Below are 18,586 nucleotides of genomic sequence, written 5' to 3'. Positions count from 1 at the left end.
AAGAGAAAGAGGGTTGTCACACCTCTCCTTAGGCCCAATGTATTAATCTTCCATTGATTCCCCTATTTTGTATACCAGGCTTCTTTATACCTGTACACATTCCTTCTCAATGAAGTACACTTACCCTAAATGTGGAACCGTATCTGGTGAAGTCATAAGGAAACTGGCCTTTGTGGCGGGAAAAGGAGAGAAGTGTTAGACATTTTTTAGTGACAATAATCAAGGTACCCCACTGAGAGGCTTTTTTCCATCATCATCATCATCATCTCTCTCTCATGAGACCTCTTTGATGTTTATGACTGAATGAAATGGGTTTTTGAATCACTAGGTAAACATTTTGCTAACCGTACTTTTGAAATTATGGATGTTCATGAATCCTTACAACAGCTTTTCTCAGTCTAGGGCATTTTTATGAGCTGGGTCCTAATTTCCATCATCCCAACCAGTGATATCATGTGATTGGGATGATGGTACTGTAGCCCAACACATTTGGAAGACGTCAGGTTGAAGAAGGCTATTCTAAAGTGATTTCTAAAGGCAAAGGTAAGTCATGTGCCAACTGACATAAAACCAAAATAGTAATGACTAGTGTCCCTCCTCAAAAAAAATCAAAACAAAGTGCACAGCTTTCTCAAAGAGGCAGTGATGATGAGCAATAAATGACAGAGATAAACCAATGCAAAGGAGAAAGCAAAATAAATATCTTTTAGAAACCTCTGCATATTTTTTTGTCAGAAAACTAAGAGAGGTACACTGTGGGTTTGAAGAGTGATGCTATGGGCCTAGGTAACTGCTACCCTACCTCACTAAGCATATATTTGGAGAAAGGGCTAGTTCCTAAGAACCAAGTCATCTTTACAGATGTGGTCTGGTCTACACACAATCCACATAATGGGCATCTTGGTTATGCATGCATGTTTACCTGCATGTACCATTGTGACAGTGAAATTTTCAGCTAGAAAACGTTTTGAGTGCATCAGTCCTAACTTAGAATTCAAAAAGGCAACACAAATGTTTTCAGATTTGTCTCTGATATATTTAGAGACAACTTCAACCATACTTTTTCATCCTATACTATAAAAGGGAAAAGCCACAGCTCAGAAGTACAGTGTCTATTCTGTGTGGCTTTCTGGTTCCCCTGATTAACCCAGGATAGGCCAAGTACAACCCCCTAAATCTTGTTGGACTGCATTTTCCAATATACCATAGGCTATGCTCGCTAAAGCTGCTGGGACTTGTGATATTACAACATCTCCAAGGCTGCATGATTCCCATCCAGTCATAGACCAAAGCATGCTACAAAACTAAGGCAAGAGCACTGAAATATACTGGAGCATTAGTGTTTATGGAGGAAACCCTGGTTCAAGGCAAGAAAGTGAGACAAGACCCACAAAGATCTTACTCCATGCTTCTGATAAACTCGTGAACCCATGACAAGTCTTGATACAAAAAGATACTTTCACACTGTAAGGAAACTTACCTGGGGGCCCTGGGGGGCCTTCATCACCTTTTTCTCCCTTCTGACCTGGAGCACCATGGTAGCCTGAAACAGAATATGAGCATAATTCTTGACAATCCCCAAGAGCCTGTGAGAAGGTAAAGCATAACAGTATAGACAAGCAGACCAGTTTTAATTCTGCAAATAACCAAAATTCTAGAACTCCTGGGAGAAATTCATGAAACTCATGATTTAAACAGCAGTACTATGCAAGTATCCTTGAATTCAAGTTTGAACAGACATTTGGAAAGGAATAATACCATGTTTCTCAACAGAAAGTGCCATATGGCAGATACAAAGGTAATTGAAAGTTTTCATGGTAATTCAGGAAGTTCTACAGTACTGTGGAAGCAGAATGTTATACCTCTGCACCAATCTTCACCAGTTTCAGTCTATTTAGATGACAAACTCCCATCAGGTTCAGTGGTTAGAGATAATAGAATCAGTAATCCAAAATATCTAGAGGGATAGTTTCCAGGAGGGATGTTGTATTCTCTTTTAGCCATCTACCAACTGTCGTTCATAGACAATAAGTTTTTTCTATTTATTCAATAACCCACTAAGCCTTTCTGAGTTTATCTTTCCCTGCTTCTCTAGGAGGGTTCAATAACATACAGGCACAGCAATTTTATGTGGCTTTCCATGACCATCAAACTGCAACTCAAGCCTGCCTTCCAATCATTTGGCAAAGTATCACTATCGTTTATCACAGAGCTCATTAGAGAGAGAGCTATTGGAGTTGGTGTCAACATTCGACCTCTGATGGTGGGCATGCGAACCATTCTGGTGGCAACTACAAGCACCAAATCTAGTGCCCTACCCCCATGGGTTCACATTGGACCCCTTATACCTTGGAAAGTTGACCACATGGTTCTATAATTTGCAAAGAGATTTTCTCCAAGGAACTTATGGGGAAAACAACAACACCCTTTTCCTCCACTCTCCTCCCACTTTGTGAATTTACAACATTCTTACCAGGCAGTCCTGGAGGTCCAGGAGGGCCCACATCACTGAAGGCCTGAAATTTTAAAAACAACATTTTCAATGTACTGTTTTATCTCAGCATGTGATAGATCATTATGTATTGTCTTTTCAGAACTAAATAAGGTTACACCCCCATGTTTGCCCAGGGAGTGAAATGCATTTAGGCCTTTACTTACATTGTTCTCGTAAACAGGAACTATGCTGCCCGGAGGACCTGGGGGACCAGGGGGGCCAGGAAGTCCTGGAGGACCCTACAGAGAGAGAAAGTGAAACACCCATTAAAAAGAAGCAAGACCCAAACATTCGGTACAATCACCCTTCCTCTGTTTGTGCCCTAAAATTGTTCTTACTGGACGCCAAAGTCCTGTCACAGGCCATGATCTAAACTCAGGATCCATGGCCAATTCAAGGGATGAAAAATAGGAAGCAAACATGGGCAGTAGAAGGTATACTCTGTCTCTTTACCTTGTGTAATATAAGCTACCACAAAAACAAAACAAAACAGTTTGTTTCCTTCCTGCACAAATAAAGAAAGAAGAATTGCTTCCCCATGCAGTGCAAAGTTAATACTGTAACAGAAAGACTTCAAGTTATTTCATCAGATATCATCCGTGACCGTGCACAAGTTGTGCACTCTGTATATCTAAGGAAATTGCTCTTTCAGTATACTGACAAATATTTATATGATTTTGCTTAAGTTCCTTCTCCAGAAACCAAGTGGCAGTAGAAACAACAAGCATTTATTTTACATATGGACCTCATGAGGGAACATAGGGGCCTGGATAAGGCACAGATAAGAGGCCTCCCTTCCTAATTCTACTCCCTGAGACCAAAGGCAGAATTACACCAAAGGAAGGTGGACATATTCACAGGAGAGGGGCACTCTTCCATACAATGTACACAACCACTTTTAAAATAATTTGTACCTTTAACCTTTCTGTTCTTTTTTGTCCATATTTTTAGTGATGACAGAAGTTTTTTCCAAGTTCCTTTCCAGGGAAAGGTTAAAGGAAACAACAGGGTTTAGCATCAGTAAGAAAGTAAAATATCTGGGTATAACTTTGACAAATAAGAACTCGGATCTATTTAATAATAATTTTAAAAAGATATAGAATCAAATCAGAAGTGACTTGAGCAACTGAAAAAATATGAAACTATCTCTTTTAGGTAAGATAGCTACAGTGAAAATAAATGTGGTACCTAAAATACTCTTTTTGTTTCAAGCTATCCCTATAAGTAAAAAGTATTTTCAAAGAATGGCAAAGAGGTTTAGCAAATTTTATTTGGGCAAGCTAAACATCCTGGATAAAACAAATAACTTTGCAACATGCAAAAGATAGGGCTGGACTTCCCGAATTTGAGACTGTACTACGAAGCAATCTGCCTTATTTGGTTAAACAAATTGTTGACTTTAGAGAACAACAAATTGTTAAAACATGAAGGATCTGAACTTAGATTCAGCTGGCATGCTTTTTTGTTTTATGATAGGGTGAAAGCAAATTGAGATTTCAATAATCATTTCATCAGATTTTGTTTTATTCCGAATCTGGAAAAAATACAAACCAAAACTCCCCTTGTGATTATCAACCCACAAGGCTTTGTATTGTATAGACCCAAGTAGAAATGAAGTTTGGATAAAATATAAAGATGCATTAGATAATGCTCTTAAGCTAAAATCACAAGACAGACTAAATTTAGAGGGCTGAGCAGTAAAGTAGTTTCAATATAGACAATTAAAAGAGAAATTCATAATAGCTCAACAGCAAGACACTATCTCTAAAACAAAATCAGAGATGGAAGAAATGTTATGGCTTGATAAACCAGGATTGTTCTCCAAGTTGTATAAAAACCTTTTACAATGGTATACTGAGGAAAACCTGATTAAGGATCCGATGATAAAGTGGGCCCAAAATTGGAGAAAAACAATTGATTTACACAAATGGCAAAAGTACTGGAGCACTAGATTGAAATATTGTTTAAGTCAACAGGTTAGAGAGAACTATTATAAGATTATGTTCCCTTTGTATTTATCCCCATATAAAATATCTAGAATATATGCAACAGGGAAGAATACTTGGAAATGTCAGAAAGAAGTGGGGACTTTTTTTCACTTATTCTGGACCTGTAACAGGGCTAAAAATTTTTGTAAATAAATAAAAATTAGTATAAATGAAATACTAGAAATGAAGTTGGAATTAAAACTGGAAAAATCATTATTGAACATGATAGAAGAGAAGACTGAAAAGAAATATGTTAAAATAATTTTTAATTTTTTTTATTCAATAAAATCCAAAACATAAAATTAATACCTAAATTACACTCATTACTCCTGTTTCTATAACAAAATTAAACTTCCTAGAATACCTGAGATTTCTCCGGACGTTTAGTTAACTTTGCCAAAATTTCACTCTTTTTTTATCAGTTATAAAACAACAACTTTAAGATTCATTCTATTAATTACAATTATTTGGGTCATCTTTTTAATCCTTCCATATCTATAAATACTACTTGTTTAAAACTATATATTAACTCTCTTTCAGTCTCCCTCTAATGTGACGTGTATTTCTTCCTTTTTTTCTTTTTGAATATATTCTCTCCATGGATCCCATTTTTTAAAAAAACAATTAACGAATCTTTTTTTTAATAATGTTATAAGTTTGTCCATTTCATATAAGTCCATAACCTTCAACCTCCATTCCTCTACTGTAGGGATTTCTTCTCTCTTCCAATATTTTGCCAGAGCAGACCTTGCTGCCACAATTGTGTAAAATAATAATTTCTCTTTTTTATAATCCAATTTTACCTCATCTGTTATATTCACGAGATACATCTTGGGGTCCATTTGCTCCTTAAAATTAAATATTTTTTTCATCTTTGCGTGAATTTCTTTCCAAAATATTTTAATTTTTTGGCAGTATAAATATAAAAAAAAATTTTATATGTTAACAGCCGCAAGCCTATTATATGTGTAATATTGGAAATCAGACAATAAGCTGTTGATAGAGGACAGGTTAACAAAGCTATATGGCATGATGGAAATGGACTTACTATTGAGGAAATTAAATCCAAGGCAAAGTAAGAGAATGAAAGAGTGGGAGAAAGTTCTTATATACATGTCCAAAAAATGGGGTAAAGTGGCAACAATAGGGACAGAGATAAATATAGAGATCAAAGATGGATCAATCCAAGAATATTAAGAAGTGACACAAAGTTGATAAGCTAATCAAATTTTTAATATTTTTTAATGAGGTGATTGATATTGGTTATAATTTTTTCTTTCCTTTCAAAGTAAACTCTAGATCCCTCTTTTTAATCACTGGTTTTGGTAAAAAATATGAAAGTAAAAAATACATAAAAAGTATACACTTGTCCCTCCATATTCGCTAGGGTTAGGGGCACAAGACCCCCATGAATATTGAAAAATTGCAAATAACACAGTGATGGTGAACCTTTTACAGACCGAGTGCCCAAACTGCAACCCCACTTATTTATTTCAAAGTGCCACTTCCCTCTGGCTTTCTAGTAAGAAACTCAGGCAAACTGTGTGCTAGGGCGACAGCATTTGTGCCCACAGAGAGGGCTCTGAGTGTCACCTCTGGCACGCGTGCCATAGGTTCGCCACCAGGCTATGTGGCCATGTTCTAGAAGAGTTTGTTCATATTTGTTATTTTTCTCCTGTTTACCTTCTTCTTTATTTAGATCAAACTTTGCAAAAAGTGGAATCTAATCCCATATTTTCCTCTGAACTTCATACAGTTCTTAGAAATATACACTCATCCCTCCAGATTTGTGGCTTTGATTATTCATGGATTTGATTATTATGTTCTCTCTAGGAATCTCTAGGTCCTCCAGTGTAACTCTGTGGTCAACTTTAACTAAAAGCTGCACTGGAGGACCTAGAGATTCCTAGAGAGGACACTCCACTAGGCATTTGTAGCTCCTCCAGTGCAGACCTATGGTCAGTATCTGTCGGGCGTTGACCACAGAGTTGCACTGGAGGGCCTAGAGATTGTGAAGTCGAAGACATTCATGGCCGGCATCCATAGTTTTTTGTGGCTTTTTCGGGCTATGTGGCTGTGTTCTAGAAAAATTTCTTCCTGAGGTTTTGCCAGCATCTGTGGTTGGCATCTTCAGAGAATGCTTGACTGGAAAGGAGTTGGGTATATATATAGTGTGTGACCTGGGAAAGCAGGAGTGACTTGCATGTGTATGGTTCTGTTGCTAATGGCAGGCCTCAGGGTGGGAGGGTCTGCAAAAGAGGATTAGTGTCTGCTTGATTAGTGCTCATTGTCTCCCAGACTCAGGGGTTTACCAGCAGACAGTAATATGAGTAGGTAGAAACAAAAAAGCTGTAACTAAGCCGAAGTTTTAATTGCTAAAATAATGTATTCCCTGAATTATTTGCATATATATATATTTTTAAAAATGTACCTTGCTTCCTCAGATGAAACTAACTATGCTAGCATGATACTGAGACAACAGCAGAAGCATCAATATTTTTAGATGCACTTTGTAAGGCTTGGGTTTTTTATTCTTCATACAATCCCAGATCTTAAGAATCCTCACTCCAGGTGTTAAAGGAGCACAGTCAGTCCAGCTAACAGACCTCTGTTCAGCACAGAAGTCTAATAGATGCCTTTCTCACTCACCCTTAAGCCCAGCCCTCCACTGGAGTCAGCTGGGTCACCTTTTTCTCCCTTCAACCCATTCATACCAGGGCGACCCTGCAAGGAAGAAATAAAGCAAGAGAATCAGCACACTGAGCCCACATGATATGCAGCACGAATGTAGACATTTATTTTTCTTTTCTTTTCTTCAATTTATATTCCGCCTTTCTTCCACCAAGGAACCCAAGGCAGCTGACAAAATGTAAAATAGATGTTGGCTAAAAGGTTACATACAAAAGTTTAAAAAAACAATTAAACAACAATACTAGTAAAAAAAAGTAGTTTAAAATACATTTAAAATATAATTTAAAACATGCAAAATAAAAACATACCACACCGCTATCAACACTATTCCACCATGTGATTAAATAAACCAACCAAATGCCTGCCTATATAAGAAGGTCTCAACCTGCCATCAGAAAGAGAGAAGTGAGAGGACATTCAGGACCTGCCACAGAAAGGAGTTCTACAGCCTGGGAGGTGCCACTGAGAAGCCATATGTGCTTGTGATGGTGGCAGGACTAAAAGCCCTCCTTTGAGGATCTCAGGCCAGCTCATATAGGGCAATATGATTTTTTAGCATTTTTAGCATTTACATTTCTATACTGCTTATCAGTGAACTCAGCGCACTCTAAGCAGTTTCCAATCTGTAAGCCCATGATATTCTTGCAAACAAGCTTGTAAAATGTGGGTTAGACAAGGTAACTGTTACATGGATTTGTAATTGGTTGACTGGCTGAACCCAAAGGATGCTCAACAATGGCTCCTTTTCATCCTGGAGAGAAGTGACCAGTGAGGTCCCACAAGGCTCTGTCCTGGGCCCAGTGTTATGCAACATCTTTATCAATGACTTGGATGACAGAATTGGGGGCATACTTATCAAATTTGCAGATGACACCAAATTAGGAGGAGTAGCTAACACCCCAGAGGATAGGATCAAAATTCAAAATGATCTGAATAAACTAGAAAGCTGGGCCAAAGTTAACAAAATGAAATTCAACATGGAGAAATGTAAGATATTGCATTTAGGGCAGAAAAATGAAATGAACAGATATAGGATGGGGAACACTTGGCTGAATGAGACTACGTGTGAAAGGGATCTTAGGAATCTAAATAGACTACAAGTTGAATATGAGTCAACAGTGTGTTGTGGCAGCTAAAAAGGCCAGTGCAATTTTAGGCTGCATCAATAAAAGTATTGTGTCTAGATCAAGGGAAGTAACAGTGCCACTGTATTCTGCTTTGGTCAGGCCCCACCTCAAATATTGTGTCCAGTTCTGGGCACCACAATTCAAAAAGCACATTGAGAAACTGGAGAGCGTTCAAAGGAGAGCAACTAAAATGGTGACGGGTCTGGAAACCATGTCCTATGAGGAACGACTTAGGGAGCTGGGGATGTTTAGCTTTGCGAAGAGAAGGTTAAGAGGTGATATGATAACCCTGTTTAAATATTTGAAGGGATGTCATATTGAGGAGGGAGCAAGTTTGTTTTCTGCTGCTCCAGAGACCAGAACCCAGAACAATGGATGCAAGCTACAGGAAAAGAGATTCCACCTCAACATTAGGAAGAACTTCCTGACAGTAAGGGCTGTCCGACAGTGGAACACACTCCATCGGAGTGTAGAGGAATCTCCCTCCTTGGAGGTCTTTAAACAGAGGCTGGATGGCCATCTGTCGGGAATGCTTTGATTTGAATTTCCTGCATGGCAGGGGTTGGACTGGATGGCCCTTGCGGTCTCTTCCAACTCTATTATTCTATGATTCTAAGGCTGACAATCCTTTCAAAATGGTTTCCTTTCTTCATTGTTTATGGTTCAGTAAATTACTACTGCCTGTGTTTCAGCAGTTTGATTTCTGTAGTCTTCTTTCTAATCCCTCTCTAATGGAGAGGTGGCAGTGGTTATTGGGTCATGTCCTCCTTGCCCTTCTCATTTCCCACTCTTTTTATGATGAGAAAATATACCACAATAAATATCTAAAATAATAATACTTACAGGTCTTCCAGGAAAGCCAATGTCTCCCTTCTGTCCAGCCCTCCCAAGTGGCCCCTATAAAAGGAAACAGAAAAAAGAGAGAGAAAAAGAAAAATAGTAACAGAAGTCTAGGTTAGAAAGACAGAGATTGTAAAATGTAAGTTCTACTAATGGGCGTAATACATCATGCACGATATCAATTACAGCTCCAAATAGAAGTAGCAAGGGAGAAGATCATCCTTTTCCATAACAGCAAACTGCAATGATGGTTGGTGAGATTGAGCATATTCAGTAGATACAGAATGTTGAATGTCAATTGGAAAAGAAAAACTGGAGGGATATTAAGAGAAGCACAAAACTCCTTGAAGTTTATCTTCTCTGAAGACAGTGGAAGTAGCTGAACAGGGATCCTTCTAACAGGCAGGGAAGACAAACATTTAAATATTTTGCGCAGGTTCCCCTATCCAAAAATTGGAAGTTTCACAAAAGCACTGCTTTATTTTCCAAAAGTAGGAACAATAAGAAAAATAATAACAAAGAGATGATGATACCATGGAAAAAAATTAAATGTTCCACGAATTAAACATCAAAATAATCACAAAGACACACGTGTTATTTACATCAATATAAATTCCTTGCATGAAAGCAAAGGTACCATTTGTAACTTACTGCTGGTCCCACAGGTCCTCTTGGGCCTGCTTCACCCTGAAGACAAAAATAAAGGTGATTAGAAAAAATACGTTTTCATTTTGAGCAGCTTTTTGAAACCTGCCAACCTTTGTTGGATTGCAACAGTCATAATCCCTACCCAACATTACCATTACAAATTAACATCCAGAATTCTCATTAGAATATTTGTCAGCCACTGGGTCAGGGAAGGGTGATACAGTGCATCCCATATTATTTTGTCTGGGTCATTCCATGACAGGGGCTAAAATATTAGGAACAACCAATGTAAAAGAAGTGGCAAACAGAGCTTTTCTAGCCCTAAGATAGTTTCAGAAACAACAGTACCCTGACTTTCATGGTTTTGGGTCTCCTTTCCTTTCAGCACCTGTCAGTGAGAAATCACTACTCTCAGACTCATCAAAAAAGAGAAGAAGCTCTACACAAAGGGCTCTTTCACATTACATAGTTATAGTACCATGAGTCCACTTTATTTGCCATAGATCCATACAATGGAATCTTGGTATTTGTAATTTAATATGGCATTGGAAGAGCTCTCTGGTTGAGGGTTCTAAGTACCTCTCCTTAAACTATAAATCCCAGAATTCTATAGGCTGCCACTATGGCAATTAAAGTGAAATCATAATGTCATAATTGTGTAGTGCAAAGGGACTCTGGATGTGGAGACTACGCAGCCCTCTGGTAAAGAATGCTGGGAGTTGCAATACTGAAAGGACACAGGATTGTCACCCCTACCTTACACACACACATAGAGAGAGAGAGAGAGAGAGAAATAGAGGGGGGCATCTTAATCAATACCAGCCATAAAGCACAGTGTTGTACAGCTTGGGCTACTGACATAGTCACTGGAGCTGTTAGCAACCATGTGCCTGCTGGCTGAGATGCCTGTTGCCTCCCTTGCAATCTCCCGGCCAGTGATCAGTAAAGGCATTGCCCCATCACTCCAGATTAGGTATGTGGGGGGGAGGGTAGTTCATGTCAGAGAACCCCTCACCCATACCTTATCTAGTATGTTCATTGCCACAATACAGCCTATAAAATATTCATTCTCCTTCTCCTGAAAAAGAACTGCATGGTGTGAGTGCATGCCTTAAACAGGGGACTCTTAGACCATCTGGGGAATACTAGGTAAGGGGTTCCCAACAGACCCTAGATGGAAAGCACATATCTGAAAACTCAGTGGTAGTTTCTTCCAAGTCATCAAATAAAATGAGAAGATTCACCACAGAAGCACAACTCAGTCAGGGACCCTCATTCTTTCTACCTGTTTAAGAGGGATACACTTTCGGTTTACACAATGCAGAAGGAAGTCTTCTACCTTATCACTGCAGAAAAATTGAACTGGGTTAGTAAAAAAAAAAATCTTCAAAGAAAAGCAGAATATGCTGAATTTTTACCTTTTCTCCTTTTGCATTAGCTGCTATAACTGTTCCATCAGGGCCAATTATAACTCCTGGTTCTCCCTTCTCACCCTGCTCAAGGCGGGGGGGGGGGGGGGGGGGAAGGAGAGAGAGAGAGAAAGACAGAGACAGAAATGAAGATAAATCTCTTATCAAAATGTAAATTTTGCAACAAGAGGTAATATTCAAGAGGGAATGTGTCTCAACTTATAGGTAACAATCTAGTACAATGATCCTACTGAAGTAGCAACAAACTGAGCTGGCTTATCTAATTATATATATATATATATATATATATATATATATATATATGGACATTCTGTCCAGTGTCCTTGCAACACATGTGCATTTATTTCACAAAGCTTTCCTTACTGACTAAAAATTTTGTCAGATATTCTCAAGGCCAAGAGATGCTTCAGAATTATGCTGCTTGTTCCAACCACTGTTGCAGTATATGAACCAGATAAATCATATGTATAGGACAATGGAAAGTTCTGTTACTCTAACACAGAAAAGTGGCTTCTAACCAGCAGTTGGATGATGGATCACATCCAAGCATGCAATTCTGCATGCAACAACAATTAAGTTGACAGAGTCACATGAACACTTTCAACATATTTTTTGTGGGGGTTTTGGGCTATGTTCTGGAAAAGTTTATTCCTGACGTTTTCCCAGCATCTGTGGCTGGCATCTTCAGAGAATGCTGGCATGGAAAGTGAGTGGGGCATATATACTGTGTGACTCTTGGTTGAGAGGAAGTGATTTACATGTTAATCTCTGTGTTGTTCTGTTGTTGAATGGCAAGGCCTCAAGATGTCTATTTAATACATTGTTTGCTGGGAAAACTCTTGACGCTGGATGGTTTTCATTTGCACTTGCTGGGTCTTGATTTTAGTGTTTTTCAGGACTGGTAGCCAAACTTTGTTTACTTTCAGGGTTTTTTGCTTTCCTGTTGAAGTTGTCTTGGTGTCTGTGAACTTCAATAACTTCCCTGTGCATTCTGACCTGATAGTTGTTGGCATGGTCCAGAATTTCAGTGTTTCCAAATAGCATTTTGTGCCCAGGATGGTTTATAACATGTTCTGTTACTGTTGATTTTTCTGGCTGACTCAGTCTGCAGTCTCTCATTTTCCTTGATTCATATTTGAACACTGTGTTTGGTGGTCCCTACATAGATTTGTCCGCAACTGCCCAGTATGCGATAAAATCCTACAGCCATGACAGCATCTCTCTTGTCCACTGAGCTCAGCATTTGCTGGATTTTTTTGGTCGGTTTGTTCAAATGCTATTTGCAATATTGGGAATAAACTCTTCCAGAACATGGCCACATAGCCCGAAAAACCCACAAAAAACTATGGATGCTGGCTGTGAAAGCCTCCAGCCTCACACTTTCAACAAGTCCTAACTGTGCCCTCTCCTGTATCAATACTACTACTATGAAAGGTTGAATATTCCATATCCAAAATGCTTGGGACTAAAAATTTTAATTTTGATGATGATGATGATGATGATGATGATGATGATGATGATGATAATGATGATGATGATGATTAGATTTTGGAATACCAGTATTTGTATATACATGCAAAATTGAATAACTTGGAGATGGGATCCAAGTCAAAAAACAAAATTCATTTATGTTATATATACACCTTATAAATATATTCTGACTGTAATATTATACAATATCTTTAATAATTTTGTGCATGAAACAAAGTTTGTGCACACCGAACCACCATTATTATTATTATTATTATTATGCTTTATTTATATAGCACTAAAGCAAAGGTGTCACTAACTCAGCTACTCATGAAAAAGTTTTGGGTTTTAGAACATTACCCAATTTGGATGAGGGAGATTCAACCTGTACTTCTATTTATTTCTATCCTGTCTTTTTCTCAGTTTGGGATTCAAAGTGATTTGTAATAAATTAAAATATCATTAAAAATCCACAAGATACAGAAGTTACAATGGGAAATGCGAGGTTCTGTTCTATATCTTTCCTGTTAATTTCTGCCAAAGGGAGTATCTTTACATTATACACATTATAATATTATAATGTGTATAATGTAAAGATACTCCCTTTGGCAGTATATATTATAATATATACACATTATATTTCCTTTGAGCTGTTAATAAAACAGTAAGAGGTCTTCAGTCAGCATTTTGAATGTGAAAACAACACCAAAATACTACTGGAAATGTTTATTTAAATTGATGTGTAGTTTTCAAATACAATGTAATTTTATTTTCACTCTCCAAACACTGCTGAGATTCATTGTAACATCAGCATAAATACTGAAGTTTTCTGTATTGATTACCTCATCCCCAACAGAGCTTCTTCTGTAGCCCTCAACTATCAGAAATAAGACAGCAGCAAGATTTGGAGCCAAAGTGTAAGAATCTTTTTGACAACTGAGAATTTTGCAGTTTTCTAACATGCATAGTGGTATGTTTGAAGAAAGTACTTTGCATCATCATACCTTCAGTCCTGGAAAGCCTTGAACGCCTGGGGATCCTATGTCACCTTTTGGTCCCACGGGCCCCTATGGATGGAATCAAGGAAGCAGCTCATGACATCAAGGCATTTCTCCCCACAACCACCAAACACATTCTTTTCATCATGAGATCAGTAAAACAATTCTCTTCCCCAGCATTCACACTCCCCCCCAACCCTGGCCCAATGTTTCCCTTCTTCTGAGGGTATTAAACAATACTGGACACCAGGGCTAAGCAAATTGGTTCTTTCTAGATTTTTTTGAACTAAATTCCCGCAGTCTCTGACCATTTTCCATGCTGGCTTGGGCTCATGGGAATTGCTGTCCAAAATCTTTGGAGGGCATCAAGTCGCTAAGCCAATAGGGCCCTGCTCTTCTCCTTTGGTCTGCTTGATTTGCTGTGAAGATAAGCTTGCTCTGAAGGATAAATTTAAGCAGATCAAACAGCCTGAGAATTAGGCCTTGTCTGCATGGGCCAAAAGACCCATTCCCCCTCCCCCGGTTCTCGCATTGTGCTGTTCAGACAACGCACAGTCCAAATCCCATTTCTGGTGTGAGCAGTCCAGATAATATCTGACATATTCAGCACTGGAACCAGGGTATTACACCTTTGAGCTGCATTTTTAAAACATATTTCTTACTCCGGAACTTCTGGGAAGATCAAGAGACCTCTATTTTTGCACCGGTGAGGCTGACTGCATGGATGTCCCACTGAATTTCCCAGTGTGCATCCACTGCTGCAACACGTGACTCACTCTGGGGTTAGAACAAGGCATCCAGCCATGTTGATTGTCCCTGGGCACTTTGTTCTGATCTCAGAAGTGAATGACCCATGGTGGTGGCGGCAGATACAACAGGCAGCTCAGCGGGAAGCCCATACATGCAGCTCATGCAGAATTGGAGGACCATGTAATGTGGGGAGGTCAGGCCAGTTCTGAGACCAGAACACTCCAGGCTGCCCATAGAAGATCCTGGCCCATGCAGACAGGGCCTTAAGTTGCTGCCTTGTCTTGCAAAAACAAACAAACAAACAAACAACAAAAAAGAAATCCGAGGAAAATCTATAGAAACCCTACTTTAAAACCTATGAGGCCTGCTCACATATTGATTTTTAAAACATTTATTTATTCAAGTTCTAAAAAGAGTTGGATTATCTTAACCCATATAATTCAAAGACATAGCCATGTTAGTCTGGAAAATCAGTATGCAAAGGGATCTTGCAACACCTTTGAGACTAACTGAAAGATAGAAGTTGGTAGAGTGAGCTTCCATAGAGTGGAGAGTCTATGCACCTGAGGAAGCAGGCTCAAGTCTATGGAAGCTCACACTGCCAACCTCTATCTTTCAGTTAATCTCAAAAGGCACTGCAAGATCTCTTTGCATACTGATTAACCCACATATTTTCAGGTATAAAGTCATGAGTAGGCTTTAAAAGAAAAACAATTAAAATTTTCCTTATTTCCAAGTGTAAATTAGCAGAACTTGCAAACAGCAGTAACAAGTATTGCAGACACACACACAAAAGCTCTGGGGCTCAGAAAAAACAGAGAATGATCTGTCTAGTCTGAATATTCATAAGGTTTTAAGTTCTGAAAACACAGGAAAAGTAAGTAAGCTGCAGCGGTATGCTTCTTGTTGCCTGATCACTTAGGTAAAGAGAAGGACAAAGAGAAGTAGGATACTCCACAAACACACATACTTCCTGTTTTCTTTTGCTTATTCTGCTCCCTGTCTAACTAGTACAGCCCTGGGTGAATTTTTAAAAGGCAGCAATAAAGAGCTGACCTCCTTTGCCTCTGGGTGGTTGCAGACCAGCTCACAGCTAGAACAACACTCCAGGATGGAGAGCACCTCACTGAGGCTTGGAGCATGGTCACCCTGACCTCCCACTGGACTGCCCTCTTTAGGACCACTCTACAGGCCAAACACATTTATTCAGCAGTGGCCTCAAATGCCCCCTTTCCAGAACAGAATAGGAAAAGTCCAAAGTCAGCATACACAAGCAATGAAATCCATAGAAAAAGAAGCAGGTTCAGCTCCCTAATAGCTTTTATGGGCTTATTTGTATGCTGACTTAAATGGCAGATGCAATTTTCTCCTGTTTTCAAAAGACATAATAGAAAATCCAATCCTTTGACGTCCTGCTGCCCTTCCAGGAAGCAGCAAAATTGTACAGCAGTTGAAACTTCACAGCAAGAGCACTAAAAAGTCATCAGTGTAACAAAGAAAACTACTTACTGGGAAACCAGCATGCCCTTGCTTGCCCTGCAAAAAAGAAAATAGGACAGCATGACCTTTCCAAGAAATGGTTAAGGTAATATATAAGCACCAAATCACTGAGAATGATTTTAGGCTGCTGGGATTTTCTTATGTACATCACAGACATCAATTTTGATTTAAATGTAGTAGCTAAAAGTTCAGAAAAAGGCCATAACTGCAAGAGGCCAGCTTTGCCTCCAAATATCCATCACTGCGGAACGTAAATGGGAAGATGGTTATACTCATGCCCCACTTCTGGACTTCCTACAAGCTGACCATCATGTGGACAGAACGCAGGACTAGAAATGCCTTTGGTATGGTCCACTTGTAAGGCTCCTCTCACATTCTTAAACTCCGTACAGTTGTCAAGAATCCCAATTGCATTTTCAGGCACAAGGCACTAAATCCAAAGGCCTGAATTAGTCCCAGAGTAGATCCACCAAATCAACTGCTGACTAGTGAATTAACACAAAGCTAAACTCCACAGATTCAATGTTTCTCCTCTGGTTGTGACTAATAACAGAATTCATGCCATAGCATTTTTTGACTTGGAAGGTTCACAGAACCTCTTATTTCTGTCTACTGGGGCAGAGAATCCTGATATTACTGACTTCCATGTCCCATAATGTCTGACTATGGGCCATGCTACTTGAGGCTGATGGGAGCTAGAGCCAACAATATCTGGAAGGCCAGAGATTTATCACTCCTGATGTAACTATCACAACCTTATAAACCACCCCATGCCTGGGACAAGCATAAAGAACCCTAACATGACTGCCAATAGCCTGGAGTTCTATTCCTGAAGCTTCCAATCAGCCTTTTAAGATTATTTTTACTTTATTTATTTATAAGATAAAAAAACACTTGATCAAGCCCTCAGCTCCTATTTCCTACCAGCTCATCTCTAACACTAGAAATAGGTTCTAAGGACAAACCTTAACATGGTGAGTTAGATTAAGGGGTAAAGGGGCATTATTTTTATGCTATAATTTTAAATGTTTTATATTAGGGTTGTTTAATAAATTCAATTAAATAAATATATAGTCTTGCCCCAGCTTGGTTCCTACAATGCTGTTGGTAAGAAATTACTGTCAAGAGTCAACTGTGTCGCTTCTCTTTGCATCGTTCCACTGATGGAATTTCTACAGTATTATCTACCAATTTACATTACAATCTGCCATGCAGCTATTTTTTTATTTTCCTGAAGCTTGTATTCAGCAGGCATCTATTCCTAGAAGTCAGAATGAAGCAATGAAAAGAGATTACACTTTACTTACCTCTGGGCCTGGCAAAGAAGCTATGTTTTTCTAAAAAAAAATAGGTAAAATTATATGTTTTTTTTTAAAAAATGAACTTTTAAACAAATGTGAAGGCTCAGATACTTTAGCATGAAAACTAAATCCTGCCCTAAAGCTTTACAAAACCTGACTAATGACCCAAAATTGTTTCTCAGGTAACAAGACAATAATATCTGTATCTGCATATCTTTACCAACAGTTGACAAATTCTGTTAAGTTAACCATAGCTGCTATTGTTCATTTAACAGAAACTATATATAATTGGTATGGATATTACAGGAGTATAAGGGCTTGAATTGAAAAACTTAACACCCTAGTTCTTGTTTTCACAGCATGAGGACTCACTGGTCCAAATCAGAAACACAATCCTATGTGTTATAATTTAGTTCCATTAAAAGCTTAGTCCTATTAAGTTCAATTAGCATCACTCCCTGGTAAGTGTATATAGGATCATGGAAGTAATTTAGACAAATAGACCACATGCTTCATACCTAGCTAGAATATAGAGCCCTGGTGTCATTACCCAAAAGTATGAAGGTATGTAATTATCTTCAAGATAAACACTGTAAACTCCTTGACAACATTGTTAGGGTTGATATCCCAACCCAGTTACCCACTATTTGCTTATTTAATCTGTTTTCTCGCTTTTAAGATAAGATTGAACTTAATCTCTCTTAAGATACTAGTGCTGACACTTTCTCCACCAGCCTTGCAAAAGGCTATCCCAATAAATGAATTCACAAGGCTAATAGCCATCTGGATCAACATGGCTGGAAACTCAGATTTGCACAACTCCTCCTCTTAGCTTTTCATATTGGCCAGCCAAGCCAACCCAGCATTCAGCTTCAAGAAATACTGTGAACATTTTCTATGTATAATTTTCTGGCAAAAAGGAAACTGCAGACTATATCTCATTGAATTTCACAATGTCAGCATTTTCATGGTTGATGCTGAATGGAAAAATCTCTCTCTCTCTCTCTCTCTCTCACACACACACACACACACACACACACACAAGATTAGTTTTTTGGTACTAATCAGAGCAACTTTTCTCAACCTTATGCCAACCAGCACTATAAAATGACATCTCCCATCATCCCCAACCAGCATGGCCAGATGCAATGTTGGCTGGAGATAGTGGGAGGTGTAATCCAGAGGGCTAAAGAAGATTTAGCCAGAGGTAAGAAGAAGGAAGACCAGAGTCCCCTGGCCAATTTCATATCTGCTGGTGTCTGGCATTCATACGAAGAATAACGGATTATGTAAGGCAGGATGAAACAGGCTCTGAGCATCTTTGGACACTGAACAACTATCAGGGTTTT

The 18,586-nt window shown here is 38.7% G+C and overlaps 1 protein-coding gene across 3 annotated transcripts in view; it reads right to left on the bottom strand.

Annotated features, from left to right (window-relative positions):
• The window catches only part of COL18A1 (collagen type XVIII alpha 1 chain), a 219,862-nt gene that overhangs the window by 14,872 nt on the left and 186,404 nt on the right, over nt 1-18,586 (bottom strand). For all 3 annotated transcript variants that reach the window (XM_042443985.1, XM_042443972.1, XM_042443978.1), the window contains 11 exons: nt 17,244-17,273; nt 15,946-15,972; nt 13,693-13,755; nt 11,207-11,281; nt 9,792-9,827; nt 9,144-9,197; nt 7,132-7,206; nt 2,659-2,733; nt 2,474-2,516; nt 1,481-1,543; nt 125-168 (listed from right to left, as the gene is read on the bottom strand). In XM_042443985.1, coding sequence (XP_042299919.1) covers nt 125-168; nt 1,481-1,543; nt 2,474-2,516; nt 2,659-2,733; nt 7,132-7,206; nt 9,144-9,197; nt 9,792-9,827; nt 11,207-11,281; nt 13,693-13,755; nt 15,946-15,972; nt 17,244-17,273 — 585 coding nt within the window. The remainder of the gene's footprint in view (nt 1-124; nt 169-1,480; nt 1,544-2,473; nt 2,517-2,658; nt 2,734-7,131; nt 7,207-9,143; nt 9,198-9,791; nt 9,828-11,206; nt 11,282-13,692; nt 13,756-15,945; nt 15,973-17,243; nt 17,274-18,586) is intronic.

Source organism: Sceloporus undulatus, chromosome 1 (assembly GCF_019175285.1).
Source record: "Sceloporus undulatus isolate JIND9_A2432 ecotype Alabama chromosome 1, SceUnd_v1.1, whole genome shotgun sequence".
Classification (NCBI taxonomy): domain Eukaryota; kingdom Metazoa; phylum Chordata; class Lepidosauria; order Squamata; family Phrynosomatidae; genus Sceloporus; species Sceloporus undulatus.
The sequence above is the reverse complement of the archived record's forward strand: the minus strand, read 5'-3'. Positions and strand labels throughout refer to the sequence as shown.